The sequence below is a fragment of the Salvia hispanica genome, chromosome 6, assembly GCF_029641045.1.
Source record: "Salvia hispanica isolate PSC_SH4W2 chromosome 6, Shi_PSC_v1, whole genome shotgun sequence".
Classification (NCBI taxonomy): Eukaryota; Viridiplantae; Streptophyta; class Magnoliopsida; order Lamiales; family Lamiaceae; genus Salvia; species Salvia hispanica.
In genome coordinates, this window is record NC_142697.1 from 19,004,737 (window position 1) to 19,024,661 (window position 19,925).

Here is a 19,925-nt window from a genome sequence, read left to right on the forward strand (position 1 = left end):
ACTACCCGGTTATCCGTATATCCACTGCCGAGAGAGCCGACAGGACAGCTCGCAACCTTTGCTGGTATTGCCCAGAGAAATATACCCGGGAACATGTCTGCGCCAAGAAATTCTATGCTCTGATAGGTGAAGACAGTGATGACGAGGAGACCCCTGATGAAGACGGGGTTAACATGGCAATCACATGGGATGTGTCTCGCATTTTTGTCATCGGTCCGAAGATCAACCCCTGCTCTATTCTTCTCACCGGCCACATACATGATTCCTCGCTGTCCATACTGATTGACGGGGGCAGTACGCATAACTTTATCAAACCCTCCGTCACAGAAAGGTTATGTCTTCCTGTCCATGTTATTACTCTGTTTCGAGTATTTGTTTGCAATGGTGCTTCTATGTGATGCGATTATGTGAGTTTAAGCACGCCAATTGTAATGCAGGGGCACTCCTTCGATATCGACCTCTTTCTCCTCCAGGTCGAAGGGCCGAACGTTGTTTTGGGGGTTCAGTGGTTCCAGGACTTGGGTGATGTGACGAAAAACTACAGAACTCTGCAGATGATGTTTGAGCTTGGCTCGGGCCCGGTTTGCCTACAAGGGGAGGACACACCTCCGTGGTGAATCTCGTGCAATTCCTTATTCTCCCTAATTGTCCCTAATTGCCCAGGAACCGGAGGCTCAGCTGTTCGAGGTCCTCCAGTTGGACCATGCCATGGTGACGAACAAAGCCCCAGTCCTGCCTGTCAATCCTCTTCTGGCCGATACTCTGGCAGCTTTCGAATCTGTGTTTGCCGTGCCAACGAGCTTGCCATCGTCGCGCCGCTGGGACCATAGGATCCACCTCTCTCTGGCCAGTAAGCTATTAATGTTCGGCCGTACCGCTACCCGTATTTCCAAAAGGCATAAATTGAGAAAAAGGTCTGTGAGATGCTCCAGCAGGGGGTGATCCAGTAGAGCACTGGCCCTTTCTCGTAGCCAGTATTGTTGGTTCGCAAGAAAGATGGTACCTTTGTTTTCTGTGTGGATTATCGCGCTCTGAATGCGGCGACTACGCCGGACCATTTTCCGATCCCTACTGCAGATGAGTTGTTTGATGAGTTGCACGCAACAAAGATTTTTTCTAAGTTGGATCTTCGCTCAAGATACCATCAGATCCGCATGCATGTGGACGATATTCATAGGACTGCTTTCCGCACCCACGACGGACATTTTGAGTTTCTCGTTATGCCTTTTGGGCTCACAAATGCTCTGTCGACCTTTCAGGCAGATATAAACAGCATTTTCCAACTGTTCCTCCGCAAATTTGTGATCGTATTTTTTGATTATATTTTGGTCTACAGCAACTCGATGGCCGATCATACCCGCCACCTCACCGAGGTTCAGTCAACCCTTCAGGCTAGCTCCTTCTTCATCGAGTAATCAAAATGTGCTTTTGGGGTTGCTCCGATCGACTATCTGGGTCACATTATCGCCGCCGGCGAACTACACGCGGATCCGGCCAAAATTGAATCCATGTTGAACTGGCCGCCGCCCACTAATGTCAAGCAACTCTGCGAGTTCCTAGGCCTGACCGGCTATTATCATCGCTTCGTCAAGAATTATTCGATTATCGCAGCCCCATTGACAAAACTTTTGAAGAATGACTCATTCGTCTGGTCTGAACCGGCGATGAAGAGCTTCACTGACTTGAAGACCGCTATGAGCTCGGCGCCTGTCCTTCGCCTGCCGGATTTTACGATCCCATTTCTGATTGAAACGGACGCATCAGATTTTGGGATTGGAGCATTTTTAATGCAGCAAAATCACCCCATTGCTTATTTTAGCAAGAAATTGGGCCCTCGTCTCCGCTTGGCTTCGACATATCACAAGAGCTCTACGCCATCGTGGAGGTGGTGCAGAAGTGGAGACAGTATTTGCTCAGTCGGGAATTTTTAATCCGTAGTGATCTACGGAGCCTTAAGGAATTGTTATCACGAGTGGTTCAATCACCGGATCAACAATTTTATGTTAGAAATCTTATGGGGTTTAAATTCTCCATCGAGTACAAGACGGGCGCGACAAACAAGGTGGCCGATGCATTGTTGCGCCAAGATGAGGATCCTAGGACCGAGGTCCCCCACATTTTTTAGTTGTACGCCCGCTCGATGCCGGCGGTCTTTGAGGTCCTTCGGGCAGAAAATTCATCGCTTCCGGAGTTAGTCCAGCTGCACGCTGCAGTAGTGGCTGGAACGGGACCGAGGCACGTGTCCGCTACCGACGGACTGCTGTATTTTAAGCGGCGTCTACTTGTCAGTCGGGATTAAAGCTATCCTGGAGGAATGCCACAACGCCCCTACAGCAGGCCACTCGGGGGAACATCGAACTTTTGCCCGTGTCGCCTCTCTGTTTTATTGGCAGGGTCTTCGTCAGGATGTTCATAGTTATGTGTCAGCTTGCTTCACTTTCCAAGCGATGAAGTATGTGCGTGATAAGCCAAACGGTCTTATTCAACCATTGCCAATTCCCGATATGGTGTGGGAGGCGGCGTCCATGGACTTCAGAGTGGGACTTCCCCCGTCCTTCGGTTATTCTGCAGTAATGGTGGTTGTTGATGTAGGTGTTGGCAGCGGAAGCGCATACATAAAGCGATTACATAATAATCCTGATCTATTTAGCAGATTATTTAGACAAATTCTATCCGCGTAATTATCACATTTATCATGCTTATAACTCAAATAAATCATGCTTTAAATTAATTAAAACCTAAAACATGCTTTTCTACGGTTTAGCTATTTTACCTTGATGATTCTCCAAAGAATCGAAGATAGCTAGCGCATTCTCCACGTGAAGATCTTTAGTACTAAACCACGGATCTTCTGTCTGGTTCCCGGACTATAAACTGATATCAGGGTGGACTGATTTCACCAGTATACTAGGAATTAAATAAAGAAGACGGAAAACCAATCCCTCGAAGAAGAGGAAAAATCGCCCCTTGTCTAAGTAGAGAGGGGGTCGAAAATTTTGGAAGAAAAAAATGTGTATTTTATGTCTCCTTTATTCTCCTATTTATAATAAGTCACATATTGGGCTCAGACAGGGATCTATGGAAGGTTTTGGATATGGGCTCCTCCAATTAGCTTTTTACTAATTAAATTAAACCCAATTTAATACTCCCTTCGTTCCATAGTAACAGAGGCATTTCATTTTGCGCACTCGTTTTGAAAAAATAATTATAAATAGTTAGAGTGGAGAAAAAGTAAAGTAAGAGATAGAATATTATAGATAAGATTCTTCTCTACATTATTCTCTCTCTTACTTTACTTTTTCTCCACTTTAACTATTTATAATTATTTTTTCAAAACGAGTGTGCAAAATGAAATGTCTCTATTACTATGGAACGGAGGGAGTATAAGCTTATAATTGAAATATTACGAGCAGCCACTATAGAAGTAATATTGCACTCCCCATCCAAATCCGAAATTATAAGTACTCCGGGTTTCCATTGCTTGATATTTATTTCCCGCGCTTAAGATAGAAACATCCATTAATTAATTATTGTCTGCTATGGACTTAATTAATTAATATCTTATTTATTCCAAGAGTGAAGTCAACAAAAAAACTTATTTATTATTCATAGAGTAATCAAACTCCAACTAGCTAGGTTCCGAATAATAAAACCTTATTTCAAGCTCCTCTTGAGGATGTTATCAAACGAGACTCACCTCGCGCACGATTCAACATAATAGCAATCCTAGCACCGCTAGATATTAATCACCACTACCCAATATACCATGCTTATTGGGTTGCGAAAAACCCGCACCATTTGGTAAGTCAAAGTAGTGCATAATCAATACCGTATGCTCAATGCTAACGTACATTGATTAAGAAACAATAATTTACAAGACCTCGTCTTTCAGTAGATAGAATAAAGACATGTCTCGCTGTTAGATCCAGTTCAGTGCTATACCACACCAACGTCATCTTATTTCAGTAAGGCTTAGAAATTATCGGACTGACATTTCAACCTTTCCCGATAGGTTGTCTAAGCCTATCTAGGTTGTGAAATTCTTCTTTTCCTTTTTTCAGAACTGACCGTGTTACCTTAAAGTGAACGACGCCCACAACCGGTCTACTAAAACAAAGACTTAGACTTTGTTAAGTTACTTATACATTTAAACATGTAATAAACATCCATTAAATGTAAAACATAACAACATTATGACAAAAATAATATGTTTATTCCTTTAGAAAATAAAACAAAGAGTTTTAACAGTATTCAATCACTCGAAAAGTGATTTCTAGTATACAAACTCTAACAGTTGACCGGCTCTCTAAGTATGCACACTTTGGGGGTTTAAAATCTAGGTTTGACACGCCAACAGTAGCGCGGCTTTTCGTTGATACGATGGTAAAGTTGCATGGGAACTTCTTTCGGATCGCGATTCAATTTTTATGAGTGAGTTTTGGAATGAATTGTTCTCTCTCAGTGGCACGAAGTTGGAGTTTACAACGGCTTACCACTCGCAAACAGACGCCAGTCCGAGGTGACGAACCGGGCATTGGAGCAGTACCTGCGTGCTTTCGTTTACGATCGCCCCAAGCGCCGGTTCGCTTTATTACCGTGGGCTGAGCTTGCTCTTAACTGTAGCGTTAACTCGAGCATTGGGATGTCGCCGTTCCAGGCTCTTTATGGTAGGGAGCTGCCTAGCCTATTCGACACATATGCTCGTCCTTCGCACAATGTGGAAGTGGCTGATTTGTTGCGAGAACGGGAGGAAACCTTGCACGCATTGAAGCTGCGAATTAAGCGTGATCAGTTGTCTATGGCGGAGTTCGCAAATCGTAAGAAGAAAGATGTCGAGTTCAAGGTAGGAGACTCAGTTCTCCTTAAGCTTCAGCCTTATCGTCAGAAGTCGGTGGGTAAGCCCATCTCTAACAAGCGTGCTAGGTGTTACTATGACCGTATGTGATTCTCGAACAGATTGGGAAAGTTGCTTATCGGTTACAGCTGTCGGTTGACAGTAAAATTCATAATGTTTTTCATGTTTCCCTACTCAAAGAATTCGTCCCTAATCAGACCCTGGGGGTGGATTTACCGCCTGAGTTTAAGTGGAGTCGGCCGCGGGACACCTCGATGGAGGCGACTAAACGGCGCATTGTTTTGGTGGACCGAATACCGCAGGTTCAGTGGCTGGTGTGATGGTCGTCGGACGCGAATGCGGGTCCTTTATGGGAATCTGAAGAGATACTCCGGTCGCATTTTCCTCATTTGCACCTTGAGGACAAGGCTGTTGTTAAGGGAGAGGAGTTGATACGACCCTAATCAATGGCGAGGTGCCCGGCGACGAAGCGGAGCTACATGAGCCCAGGCAGCCCGATACAGCGGAGCAAGGTAGGAACGTGGAGTCGGAGGCAAGAGGCAGATCAATGAAGAGAGGGACCAAGAAGGATCGACCAAGGAGGAATGCATCTCGACCCGCAAAGTATCGAGACTACGTCCAACATTAGACATAGAATTGTTTTGATTTATTTTGATTTTTTTCCTTATTTGCAGAACTTTTTATTTTAAAAGATTGAGTCAAATCTTTTCGGATTTCTTCTTGATTCTTTCCCGAATCGTAAGTCCGAATCAAGTAGGGGAATTCCCATAGATCGAGTCATTGAGAATTAAAGTAATAAAATCGCTTTTTCTCATCTTTTGCGTTCTTAAACCCTAGCCTCACGTTAGGGTTGGTTTCTTGGCTATTGTTCACAAATTTCCATTGTTACGAGTTCTCGGAGATTGAGATAGGAACTAGCATCCTATCAAATCTCTAGGGCACATCTATCTTTTCTATCTTTAGGGCACATCTATCTTTTAATCAAACTTTACGGCACGTCTATCTTTATGTATTTGGCCCAATTTTCCATATGGCCTCAGCCATTCTTACCACTATTAGAGCTCTCACAATGGTAGGCCGTCCCCTCGGGCCGAGGATTGGCCCGGAGATCAGCCACCATTGCAGAAAAAGGGCCAATAATCAGCCTTCAGACGCATCCCCAAAATCGCCGCCGGAACAGCCATGGCCGATGATTGACCGTCGATCGGCCCAATTGTGGCCGATACGGCCGATAATCGGCCGTCCCCTTTTCTTTTAATTTTGATGAGAAACACGCAGAAGGAGAGAAAGAGAGATACGATGGATAGAAAGAAAATGTAGGCGGTTATCCAAGTCTAATTTGTATCTAAACTAATTTTATTAACTCTATTGGGTTTATTAGTGGGCCAATAATTTTATTAAATAAACAATATTGAATTTTAGTATGCCTAAACATACTAATAGATTGGAGATGGACTAATTTAGGTGTACATCTAATTAAATAGTACGTTGCCCCATATTTGGGATCAATTAAAATTTATTTCACGTATTATATTATATTATATTCTTATTTTAATTTAATTTATTTGATAACATTTTTAGTATAGAAATAAAAAATAAATAAAACACAATAGTGATGATGTGGAAATGAAATAGGAAATGTGACAAACCTTGAGATTTCATTCTATTACAGGGAGATAGGCCCTTCCATTGTGAGTGCTCTTAACCTAACTGAAACCACGAATGAGGAGGAAAATAGAGGGTTAAATACAAAAAATTAGTAGGACTATTATATTTATATTATTCATAAAAACTCTTTCTTCGGGAAGAATATTTGAGAAGGTATTGTATTTTTTTCAATTTTAAAGATATATTTACCTCTTCTCTACACAAAATAGATTATATGATACTCCTTTCGTCCGCCATTTATCGTCTCATTTTTGACGGATTTTAAGAAATTGTTTGATTTTATGAAGAAAAATGGGGAATAGTGGAATGTGGACTCTATTTTTATATATTAGTTTTATAATTGAATGTGAGTAGAATGATTTAGTTGAATATGGTGGGTCAATTTGCCTAAAATGGAAAAAAAATGAATGAGACTTTAAATAGTGGACATCCCTAAATAGCAAAATGTGACATTTTTTCACATATAGAGGGAGTAGTTATTTTTGTACTATATCTTTATAAGTATAATTTACCTTTTTCCCTTAGAGCATTTTCTAGGATGAAAGGTATATAGAAAAAATATATCATCTATTCACTATTCAAAAAGGGAAATATACTATTCCAAAAAGTAACAAATTCCAAAGAAAAAAGATATATAGAAAGGTAAATTATTTTCTAAAACAAAACAAAAATAGTACAAGATGCATTCCAACACATAAAGTATAATATCTTCTCTCTTGCAGAATGATTTTTCATGAAAATAAGACAAATATGGCGGTTATAAGATTTTACCTCTTCATTGATGGAGAGGTAAAGATACCTCTTTTAAATGAGAAAAATGATATAATACCTTCTCAAATACCTTTCCCCCTAGTGAATGATTTTTCATAAAAAGAAGGCAAATATGGTGGTTATATGTTTTTAGCTCTCCATTTACATCTCCCATGGCCATCGATGATGCTCTTACAGTGACCACAATACGCGCCGCAGCGGCCTATTGTTAGCCGGGGCAGCGCCGCGACGGTGGTGGAAGCGCCAGGTACCAGCGGTGGCGTGTGGCGGCGGCGATCTTCACGGTGGCCTATTGCGTGCCGCGAGACCGCCGCAGCACGAATTTCGTCCGATTTTTTTCTTAATTTATTGCTATAAATAGAACCTATTCCTCATATTTTACTTCACACATCCACACTACAATTTCACAATATTATTTTCATCACTCTAGAGTTTTCACAGTGCAAGGCGGAGACAGTGATTCCCCCGGCACCAGAGAATCGCACTTCCCCCCGCAGCGGTAGCGGGTAGTACAGCTGCAGCAGCGGCTCACGGTCGACGTCCACTCGGCCAGCAGTCCACCCTTTGGGATGTGATAGCCGGTTCTTCTGTGTCTGGATCCCGCCTGGGAATCTCTGCCTAGGCGGAGGTGCTGTCCAGAAACCTGATGCATCAGAGGAAGAAGCAGCTGATCGAGTGCTTGGAATGTTACTCCAGCGAGCCAAACCCGATGGTTGGGCGGACGTACAAGTCTCTCATACATCAGCTGAAGGCCCATCTGGGATTGCCCACCTCTCACGATGAGGCCGAGGCTACTGGGGATGAGAGTGGTGAGGCGGATGCGGTGGATTCCGAGGATGACACTGAGTGAGGAGCCGATATGTTTTTATTAAATTTTCGTTATATAATTTTCAAATATTTGTAATACAACGAAGATTTGGTTTAAATTTTTTTTAATGAATTACTCCCTCCGTCCACCATTTAAAGAGTCATTTTGACTCGGCACGAGTTTTAAGAAATTGTTTGACTTTGCGAAGAAGAGTAAAGAGAGAAAGAGGGTGGAACGTAGGGCCCATTTAAAGTATTAGTTTTATATTAGATTGTAAATGTAAAAAGTTGGTGGAATGTGGGTTTCACGTACTAAAAGTCGAATAAAGCAAATGGTTCTATAAATCGTGGACAAACCAAAATCGTAAAAAGGCTCTTTAAATGGTGGACGAAAGGAATATGTTTTTTTTTTAATTTATTTTTGTACAATTAATTTTTTTCTAGTCCAATTAAAATATACCAATAATTAAAAAAATATAAGGCGTGGCTGAGGCATGACTGTGATAACTGAGCAGTTAACTTTTTTTGGGGTTGAGGCGTAGCTGGTCCACCTATTTTGGTCACTCTTAGAATCACTACTTTTTTCTAAATGTATATTTACCTTTCTGAATAGGTAAATAAGAAATATACCTATTCAATTTTGTCTCTTTCCTTTAGAGATGCTCTTTGTGTTGAGTCGAATTCTTTTTTGGAATGTCCCATTATGATTAAGTAATTTTTTATAGCAAAATTCAACCTGCTTAATCTCTCTTAATATTTTATTTTCTCATATTATTTTATTACTTACTAATTTTCTACTAATTTATCCTCCTGCTTACGTAATTTTCACTAAACCTTATTTATTAGTAGTAATTTTTTATTTCACACTAAAAATAAATGTCTCAACACTAATAGGACGGATGAAGTATTTGACTATTATTTTTATAATAAATATGAGTAAAATAAGTTAATAGGCTGGTTTATTTCTTAAAATTTGTATAGTTAAAATTGAATATTTAATCATATACATCCTAAAATATAATTACAATATGACGATGGAAGTAGTTGGTAGTAGGGATGGGTAAAAATACAAAAATAACATTATACCGGACTTATGGTACTAAAAATGATCAAATATTTGTTATACTGCTACTTTTGGTACAATATGATATTGTACCATAAGATTTCAGTACAGTAACGATACAAATTTTTTTATACCACAGTATACTGAACATACAGTATAAACCCATATATTTGATATATTGATAAATTTAGTATATATAATTATGTTTGGTATCAATATTGATACGCTCGGATTTTGCACAGTTTTAAGGTCATTATTTGGTCCGTTTTTTATGTCAAAGTCACTCTACATGTCCATTAATTGCATATTTTATACATTTTGGTATTTTGACGTGTTTTGGGAGAAACGTGCATATTTGAACCGAAAAGGGAGTCAAAACGCAAAGTCTGGAAATCTGAAGTTCAGACGGCGACCGGCGCCCGGCGGCCAGTGAAGTGTGCGGCTCGCCTCGAAAATTCAAGCTTGAAAAGGAGTCTCGCCCGGCGACCGCCGGAGGATGTGCGGTGGTCCGCCGCCGAAGAGACAGAGACTTTGGACTACGCACGGAGATTGTTGGAGAAAGGCGGCGAATTCGAGAGCCCTAGATTCTGCTCCAAGATTTACCATATTTTGATGATCTTTTCCTTCTATGATGAGGAATGACTTTACCCTATAAATAGGATGTAACGACCCGAGTTTAACATAATAATAAATAAATTAATAATAATAAATGTCTAAATAAATTAAATTATGTGTTTAAATTAGAAAAAAAAGGATTACTGTGTTGTTTAGCATAAAATTATATGGAGTACTAAATACCAGAAGTGGGGAGATAGTTTTTATTTGTAGGTGAAATTTTTGGTGAGGGATGCTTTATTAGAAATAGAGAAAGAATAAATAAAATTATATATATATATATATATATATATAAAAGAAGAATTTGGAGAGGTGAAAGATTTTTATCTCTACTCCCTTCTAGAATTGAAGTGAATCGTCTCTCCCATCCCATTCTACATTTTCTTCACTCCCACTGTTACAGAAGGATCGACGGCTGCTCCTCAGGTGAAATTGAGCAAACTCCCCTCATCTCCCTCTTTGTCTTAACATCTCTCTACTCACCCACACACAACACCATCTCTTCTCTGCATTGCCGTTGCCGTCGGCTTTCCGGCAGCTTCCGTCGCCGGATTCCGACAATGTTAGAGTAGACTTGTCTTCCCTTTGTGTAAGCAAGTCCCTCACATTTCAAATTTGTTCAATTTCTGCTTCATTTTAAAGCTAGAAGTCATAAGTTGGTTCTCCCCAATTTGGATTTTAAGTAATTTTAGGTTCAAATTTAATTCTCTGATTGTTTAATAGTTTTTACTAAGTTCATTTTGAGGAGTGAATAGAATATCATTGTTAAGCATGGTATTTGTGTTTGAATGAAGGGACAATATGAAATCCTCATTAATATTGGAATTTTGCTCTGCTAAATTTGTTTTGCCTTGAGAAATTACTTTTCTTATAAGACTTAAATCCAAACTTTGAGAAATATGTATTCTTAGTAGAACACATTTTTGGGACAGCCTATAGTTAATTATGAGAGAAGACGATTTTTATGTATTCTTGTTGGAAGATATTCACAATAAGATGGTATTGCATATTTGGGATTTCATTCTTAATGTTGGGACAATGTTGATGGATAAAAAGGAGTTTTTTTTATGTTAAGCTACTGTGGTTATTTTGAACAAGGATAAAATTATTTTCCTAGCTATATGCATTAGCAGCTAAAAGTGACTATAAGAGAATTTCTTTTATGCTTACATTATTTTAGCGTTGGCATTGATAAAGATTACATATTGCAAGGTGATATCGACACGAGCAAAGAGAAGGTGGAAGAACAAAGTGATCCAGGAAAGCAATTTGGATTTCGAGGTAGTGTATTATATAGTAATTTTTTTTATATAACTGGATTAAGTTTATGTGATTGGGTAAGGAATATTTTGGTGATTCAATATGTGAATTGTATATGTGTGTATGACATGAGATGTGATGATATTGAAGGAGTTAACTCGTATATGTATGATATGGAAGGATCGTCGGATATCTGATTATCTGTCTGCTCTGTCTGCACCCTAAAATGGGTGGTTTGATCTGTCTGCTCTGATCTGTCTGCACCCTAAAATGGGTGGTTTGATCTATCTGCTCTGGTCTGTCTGCACCCTAAAATGGGTGGTTTGATCTGTCTGCTCTGATCTGTCTACATCCTAAGTGGGTGTTGTGATCTGATGATCGTCTGTTATCTGTTATTTGTAACTGATCTGATATATGCACCCTCATGGGTGGTCTAATTATCTGCTGACTCGTGTATCCTGGTCTCACATTAAGCATTTGAGGTTGTATAATATTTGTAAAATATTTAGTGCTTGATTTATTAAGCTGAGTGGTTGGTTATCATTAACTTGTGGATCTGATAAATTCAACGAAATATGAAAGATGAGGATCTAAATTTGATGATTTAGTTGTTTACTTCCAATATCAAGAAATGTATATGGATGTGATGATATTAGCTTTGGAATGACTTCTTGTTTAAAAATAGTGAATGTATAGGTTTCATAACATCTACTTAATTTTGGAAATCAGACTCTACAACTGCAGTTGTGGAAGCTCATCCCTTTCGTTTCATCTTGCAGATTAGGTGAACCAGACTAGCTCCTTTGTTTTATAGCTGCACAAGCCGGGTTACTAGCCAAACTTTTGCATTTTGGGTAATCCTTTTGGGGTTTGCTAAATGTGGCACATTTTGGAAGTGTAATGAACTGTAGACGTTAACATGACTTCCTAATCTTTTGCTAAAGTTGTATATTTTGCAAATAGTACAAGTTGTGTGTATGTTAAAAAAAAATGTATATCATGATTTTGGAAACAGATTGATGATTTAAGACTAGATGTTATATAATGTTTTTCTTTTCGGGTTTAAGTAAAATGATACATCTTGATATGCATGTATATGAAAAGAGGATTATGGATATTTTTTTTTTTTTAAATTTTGAGACCTGTACCGAAATATGGCATTACTTATTTAATTATTAAATTAATTGGGTTAGGGTGCTACATAGGACCTCAAGCTTCATCAAATTAGAGCTTCTTTTTGCAACATAAATTTCCAGAGATTAAAAGCTAGAGTACGTCATTGTGCAAGGAGTTGAAGAAGGATTCTAGAACATCAAGAACGACAAGGATTCAACCTACGGGTTTTATTTGCTTTAGTTTTATGTTCCAATTGTTTTCCCTTCAATCTATGTGTTTAGCTTATTCCATTATGTGTAACTAAACTGATAGGATTTTAGGGATGTGTTAGTAACGACTTTGGTTATACAATTCCAGTTTTTTTTATTTAATATCCGTTTTGTTTTTACTTTGTTTCTTCCCTAAGTTAATCTTGACGCTTCACGTCTGAGTGACACATTTTGTGATTGATCAAACATAATTTGCTTCATAACTGTGAGAGAGTTCTGGCGAATTAGGTCCACTTAGTAGACGCTACAGTTAGCTTCCTTTAAAACGGCACTGTTAATTGAGAGTGAGGACTTTTTAAGGGTCTTAGGAGCTTTTCGGAGTTACTTGTTAGGATTGACAACCCTAGTGTTAGTAATCAACGTTTGCATCGCATGAACAGGTGACTCGTCCTATCAAGTAATAACTGTGCTAGGGTATTGTAGTTTGGAATTTGTATAACCATAACAATGAACGCACATCCCTGAAATTCCCCTTATCTCTATCGTTTATCTCTGTGTTTTATCTGCATCAAGTTGTTATTTGTTTTCAATTGTTTTCAGTTTTCAAAAGTTTCCAAAATCTTTCGGTTCTCCATATAGTAATTGAGTTCTAGTAGGAGATAGACACTTTGTGTTTGTTTTCCCCGTGTTCTATATACGGTACTGACCTTTGGCTATACTATTTCTATTCTGTATACTTGCAGGTATTAATATTGCTAAAAAATAGTGCATCAAGTATATTGCAGTATATATCAATATCAATACATACTGAATCTATAAGATACACGATATATACTGATTTTGAATGATCTTTTCAATATACAGGTGTAAGAAATGGTACAGTAGAACGGTACTGGTATACCGAATTTTAATATGATATACCGTAAAACCGATACGGTAACGGTATTCAAATTATTCCATATTGAAACTTCAGTATACCGTAAAGTTCGGTATGATAACAATATGATATTTTTCACATATAGATATTTTCGGTATGATATATGATATAACACTTTCAGTACGGTATATCGTTTGGTCCCACACCTAGTTGGTAGTTGTATATTGTCTATTCATAGGACATCTTATCCGTCTAGATTTATGCATAAAGGTAAAAATTGTGGATCCAAATACCATAGTTCTCCCTGTGCAATACAAGGCTAAGTTGCAAAAATTATAACGATGCCAACCAAGTTAAATCAAACAAGAAATAAAATTGAATTTTATAAATTCAAAGTTTGTGATCAATTGGTAACTAATTTTCGATCCAAAATTAAGATCAATTCTTAGCCATTAGATTAGAAGATCTAGTGTTTAAAATAATACCAAGTGGATTATATTTTAGATTTAAGTAATTATTAATTAAATTTAAAGGGTATTAATGTTAATTCTTATACTCCCTCCATACATGAAAAATAGGACACATTGTGAATGACACAGGTTTTAATGTGGAAGTGGTAAAGTAAGAGAAAAGTAGTGTTAGTAGAATGTAGTAAGAGAAAAGAAAAAAAATTACTAGAGAGAAGTATTGTTAGTGGAATGTGAGGTCCATATTAGTTAGAGAGAATGAAAAAAAGTAAGAGGGAAGTTATTGAAAACTTTTATTTTTTAAATGTGCTCTATTTTTCGTGATAACTAAAAATGGCAAATGTGCTCTATTTTTCGTGGACAGAATGAGTATATGGTAGTTATAACTAACTCCTTTCTCTCTCCTCAAAATCATCTCAAAACTTTAAATTTACGCAACTCTCTCAATTTAAATTATTTTTTAAAAAATATATCGAATTAAAGGTAGTTTTATAAGTATTCTACGAAATGTCAATTGAATATGTTCCGACGATGTTCGGATGATGACATTTAAAAAAATTTATTTCATTTTTCGTATATGTTGATAAGCAGTTTTTTTTTATCAACAAATGCATAAAAACTGTCAATATAATACATGTAAAATCTCAATAAAACAGTGTTGATATTTTCATGTACTTGTGTTGAAATACTCATATCATTGTGTTGATATTTGTAATACACTATGTTGATATAAAAAAAACTACGAAAACTATAATATGATAACAGAATAACGATCTTACCCCTTTGTTGATATTTTGTCTACTATGTATTGAAATTCGTGAGGTTTCTCATCCACTCATTTCAAAATCTAAGGGTGTAGATATGGTCTTAATTTTGGATTATGATGCTATAAGCAATATAACAGGGACCCGAAAATCATATACTCATCTAGTCCCATAAAAATATGTGCACTTGAAATAATACGAGAATTAATGCATAATTGATAAAGTAAGATAGATGAAGAGAATGAGTGTTAAAGTAGTGTTGTGGATAGTGGGACCCACATTATTATTAGTGTTTAATGAGTTGTAATGGTAGACTATAATAATATAAGTTGTAAATAAATTGACGTATGTTAGAGACAATTTTCTATAAATAAAAATGCTCATATTTTTATAGCGCCAACGAAAATAAAAGATGCACATATTTTTTACTGGACATGAGTATGTTGGTACACACAAAAATGGGACAATTGATCTCAACCAAGCTATGTGAAATTTTTATGCTTTGAGGAAAAAACTCAAAAGAGTATACTATATCAACTGGTCAGCTTTTATATGGAGGATACAATTATTTTTCTTCAATTTTCCTATACAGCAATAGTTGATGAAGAAAGAGTTTGGGGATTAAAATTGTGTATTTTCTTGAATGAATAAAAACGTTACAATAGTTCACCTTCACCTATTTATAGGTCTAGAAATATTCACATAAGGAAAACTAATCTCTGCCTATTTTACAGGGATTATACTCTATCTATGGAAGGAGATCTTAGGGATCAATTCGAATATTCTACGATATCTTCCAACACTCCCCCTCAAGTTAAGTAACGGGGTCACCAATACTTAACTTGCCCAATGCCTCTTTGAATGACTTCGAGTTCATAGCCTTTGTAAGTATATCTGCCAATTGATCTTCTGACTTGACATAAGGAAACTCGACTATCTCAGCTTCAATATTCTCCTTTATGAAGTGTCGATCCACCTCCACATGCTTAGTTCTTTCACGTTGTACTGGATTTTCTGAAATACTGATTGCAACTTTATTATCACAAAATAACCTGCAAGGTTGCGGCGACTGAAGGTCAAGCTCTGTCATGAGTCTCTTCAACCACAAAATCTCTGTGAGACCACTCTTAATCCCTCTAAATTCTGCTTCGGCACTTAAGAGTGCAACTACTTTTTGTTTCTTGCTCCTCCAAGTGACTAGATTTCCTCCAACAAAAGTGAAATATCCGGCGGTTGACTTTCTATCATTTGGGTTACCAGCCCAATCTGCATCAGTGAATCCATGCACTTCTAAGTGGCCATATTTTTTGAAGAATATCCCATGCTCAACAGTACCTTTCAGATACCGAACTATTCTTAGTATTGCCTCCCAATGATCTTCCTGTGGTGCATGCATAAATTGGCTGACTATCCCCACAGTGTATGCTATATCAAGTCGAGTGTGGGAAAGATAGATAAGCTTCCCTACCAACCGCTGATATCTCCCCCTATCAGCTGACTTCGCCCCTTCGAGTATCTGCAATCCATGGTTCTGTACCATAGGAGTGTCAGCAGGCTTACAATCTATCATTCCGACTTCCGCCAGCAGGTCAAGAACATACTTCTTTTGGCTGATGAAGATTCCCTGTCTCGATCTCAGGACCTCAATTCCCAGAAAGTATTTGAGAGGGCCTAGATCCTTAATTTCAAATTCTTTGAACAGATGTCTCCACAGTTCACCTATTTCTTCTTCGTCATCCCCAGTGATAATCATATCATCTACATAAATGATTAGGCATGTGATCTTTCCATCCTTGTTCTTGATAAACAATGTGTGATCTGAGTTACTCTGCATGTACCCATACTTCTTCATTACTTCAGTGAATCGACCAAACCACGCCTGATAAGGCTAATTTCATGCATCGGTAATGTGCGAAAAATGTTATAATTTGCTGGGTCTAACACGTTTCCTAAGCCAGATGTGTGAAGAAAATCGCTAGATCAAGGAAGTACTGAAGGAGATGGTCTAGCGAAGAAAAGGAACGAAGTGAGCAGGATTTACAAGGAAAATTGGCGTGACAGAGGAGTCTACAGCTGAGGGCAACAAAGTCTTATCTATACCTCGCTGGGCCCACTCAAACACCTATATATATAGAAGAGCATGCAACGCGAGAGGGATAGTTTTTTTTCACTCTTCTTAGCTCACACACTTTACACACACTTGGGAATGGATCTGGGGTGGTCGTGATCGGCAGGGTACTTTCTAGAAAATCTCGTGTTTGGCAACACCGTCCGAGTGAGGGCGAAGATACAATTACCTTCAATTTCAGTTGTTTTGCTTGTTTTCACCGTCGAACTTCACTTTTGGGAGTCGACCTTGATGTTGATGATGCTTAATTGTTTTACCGTTCGTGGATCTGCGTTTAGCGGTTAAATTTCAAGTCATTTTGCATAGATCTCTCTGCTGTTAGCTTATTTCTTCAACTGTTATGTCGATCTCTGTTTATTTTGATGTTGAGGTGTTTGATGTGGAATTTGGTGACAGATCTGTGGTTGTTTGAGTATTCGGAGTTCTTTTTTTAAAAAAAATCTGACGTGATGGAGAGTTTCTGCTGTTTGGAGTTCATGTCGGACGCTTGGATCCGGAGTGGATTTAGCGTCTGAGGTTGGATTCGACGTGTGGAAAGATAGTAGTTCGATAGATCTTGTTTTTTTTCCTTCTTGGTTTCTATTTTACTTCGTCTAGGGTATGCAGATCTGTTAAGTTCTTCGTTTATTATGCATAAATTTGATTTCAAGTCAGTAGCTCTGTTTTTATTTTGCTCATGCTGCTTTTCTAAGAAGTTTTACGCAATTTTGGTTGTTGAAGACGATGTCACTGTCAGTCGGTACGAAAGTTAGTTATTCTGCCAACTTTTCAGTCGTACCTTGCTTTTTCAGACATGGTCCCCACAGTAGGTTTATTTCCTAGGTCTAGCTGTTAGTTTAAGAATTTTTAAGAGTTCCCAAGTCAAGTTAATTTTGATTTTCCTCAACCCAAGAAAATTCGTGGCAGCAGCCAACACCAAAAACACTCCCAAATCCTTGAACATGAGTATTACGCATCCTTCTCTGTGGGATCGATCCCTACTTCCCTATACTAGGTTTAGTGAAGTGGTTGAGGGTTTTTAGAAAGAAAAAGTGTTCTGTGTGTCCGACGACCGGGATTCCTCGCGACCCACGAGTTCCTAGACCGAGTGATCTGGTGGACTTGCTGGATCTAGGGAACCTGCTATTTCCTATTTGAACACGCGTAGACCAGAGAACCTTTCAACGCCCTTGGAGACTGTTTTAGTCCATATAACGTCTTTCCAAGCTTGCACACTTCACCTGGTTGGAAATCATCACTAAACCCCGGTGGAGGAACCATGTACACTGGTTTTGGTAGTTCCCCGTGCAGAAAGGCGTTTGTCACGTCAAACTGGTGGAGGGGCCAGTCTTTATTTGCTGCGATGGAGAATAGCACTCTCACGGTATTAATCTTTGTCACTGGGGAGAATGTTTCCGCATAATCAACTCCGTAAGTCTGTGTATATCCTTTCGCCACCAGTCGAGCCTTATATCGCTCAATTGACCCGTCGGGTCTCCGTTTGATGGTAAACACCCATCTCCAACCCACTGCCTTGACTCCTTCTGGCAACTTCCCTTTAACCCAGGTATTGTTTCTCATTAAGGCTTTCATCTCTGTGAACATCGCCTCTCTCCAATGCTTGATTTTCATTGCTTCTTCGGCAGTTTGTGGTATTTCTTCCTCCTCATATAATGCTGCCGCAAAAGCTCGGGCCATCTTTGTCAGATTAGCCTGTGCAAAGTTTGCCACTCCATACCTACTTTTCACCCCTATTTTACCAGGAGAGTATCGGTTTGGTGGAACTCCCCGATTGATTCGATGTGAAAGCATATATCTGCCCGTATCTCCATCTACTGCGTTCTCCTCAGGTTCCAGACATACCTCGGATATCGGTTGAGGAGGGACAATAGGGCGCGAATGAGCTGACTCTGACAGAGCTTGCTCGGCAGGAGTGACGGGAAGAGTCTCTGTTGATTCCTCAATCAAAGGGCTTGGAGGTGACACAAACCAACTTAGACAGTCCCCATGATTATTTTCAGGTTCTCTCTCCCCCTGACTGTTAAGGTGGTGTGAGTAAAAGAACTCGGTTTCTAGGAAATTGCAATTTATGGTGGTGATGATTTTTTTGGTGTTTGGGTCGAAGCATCGGTACCCTTTCTGATTTACCCCATAACCCACAAAGACACATTTGGTCGCACATGGGGAAAGTTTGGTTCTCTCGTGTTTGGGAATGTGAACAAAAGCAGTACACCCAAAAACTTTTGGTGTCATGCTAAGGGATTCTGGGATGTTGGCTTGTTTGGAAAGAATATCAAGGGGTGTTTTCATTTTTAGAATTTTGGCAGGGAGTCTGTTTATGAGGTAAATGGCAGTGGCTATCGCTTCTGGCCAAAGAAAGGTAAGGACTGAAGGAACTGGCAGCGGAAGCGCTCACATAAATCAATTACATAATAATCATATCTATTTAGCAGATTATTTAGACAAAACCTATTCGCGTAATTATCACATGTATCATGCTCATAACTTGAATTAATCATGCTTTAAGAATATTGAAACCTAAAACATGCTTTTCTACGGAGCATAAAAATACCTAATTAATTCTCCAAAGAATTGAAGATGGCTAGCTTCTTCTCCACGTGATGCTTACAGTACTAGACCACAAATCTTCTCTTTGGTTCCCGAACTGTATCCCAATATCAGCGTGGGCTGATCTTACTAGAATACTATGACTTAAATAAAGAAGATATAAGAAATCATTTTAGGAATAGGAGTAGAATTCCAAAATTCCTAAAGCTGATGGGGCTGATATTTTCAAAAATTTCAATAATGAAAAATATGTTATTTCTGTCTCCTTTATTCTCCTATTTATATTAAGTTCCTTTTGGGCCCAGACAGGGATCTATGGAAGGTTTTGGATATGGGCTCATCCAATTTACTTTTTACTAATTAAATTGAACCCACAATTTAATAAAAGTTATAATTGGAATATTACGAGCAGCCACTACAGAAGTAATATTGAACTCTCCCCATCCAAATCCAAAATTACAAGTAATCCGGGTTTCCGTTTAACTTTCATTTCCCGTGCTTAAGATTAAAATGTCCATTAATTAATTAATGTCTGCTATTGACTTAATTAATTAACTTCTTATTAATTCCTAGAGTGGACTTAGCATGAAACGCTTATTTATTATTCATAGAGTAATCAAACTCCAACTAGCTAGGTTCCGAATAATAAAACCTTGTTTCGCACTCCTCTTGAGGACATTATCAAACGAGACTCTCCTCGCGCACGATTCAATATAATAGCAATCCTAGCACCGCTAGATATTGATCACCACTACCCAATATATCAGGATAATTGGGT

At 38.5% G+C, this 19,925-nt stretch overlaps 1 protein-coding gene across 1 annotated transcript; it reads left to right on the plus strand.

Moving 5' to 3' along the window:
* The first annotated feature begins 431 nt into the window (after positions 1-431).
* On the plus strand, positions 432-8,144 carry LOC148923317 (uncharacterized). Its single transcript, XM_089061461.1, has 8 exons — positions 432-581; positions 664-850; positions 976-1,373; positions 1,820-2,107; positions 2,394-2,588; positions 4,463-4,843; positions 4,957-5,169; positions 7,917-8,144. Exons 1-8 carry the CDS (start codon positions 432-434, stop codon positions 8,142-8,144), a joined length of 2,040 nt encoding a protein of 679 aa, XP_088917587.1.
* Positions 8,145-19,925: the final 11,781 nt, after the last annotated feature.

Excerpts from the sequence above, each read along its gene's own strand:
- LOC148923317 (XM_089061461.1), top strand. The coding sequence starts at position 432 with ATGCAGGGGCACTCCTTCGATATCGACCTCTTTCTCCTCCAGGTCGAA. Across the intron at positions 2,108-2,393 it reads ATGAGGATCCTAGGACCGAG|GGTCTTCGTCAGGATGTTCA; the intron begins GTCCCCCACATT and ends TTTTATTGGCAG. Across the intron at positions 5,170-7,916 it reads TACCGCAGGTTCAGTGGCTG|GCGGAGGTGCTGTCCAGAAA; the intron begins GTGTGATGGTCG and ends ATCTCTGCCTAG.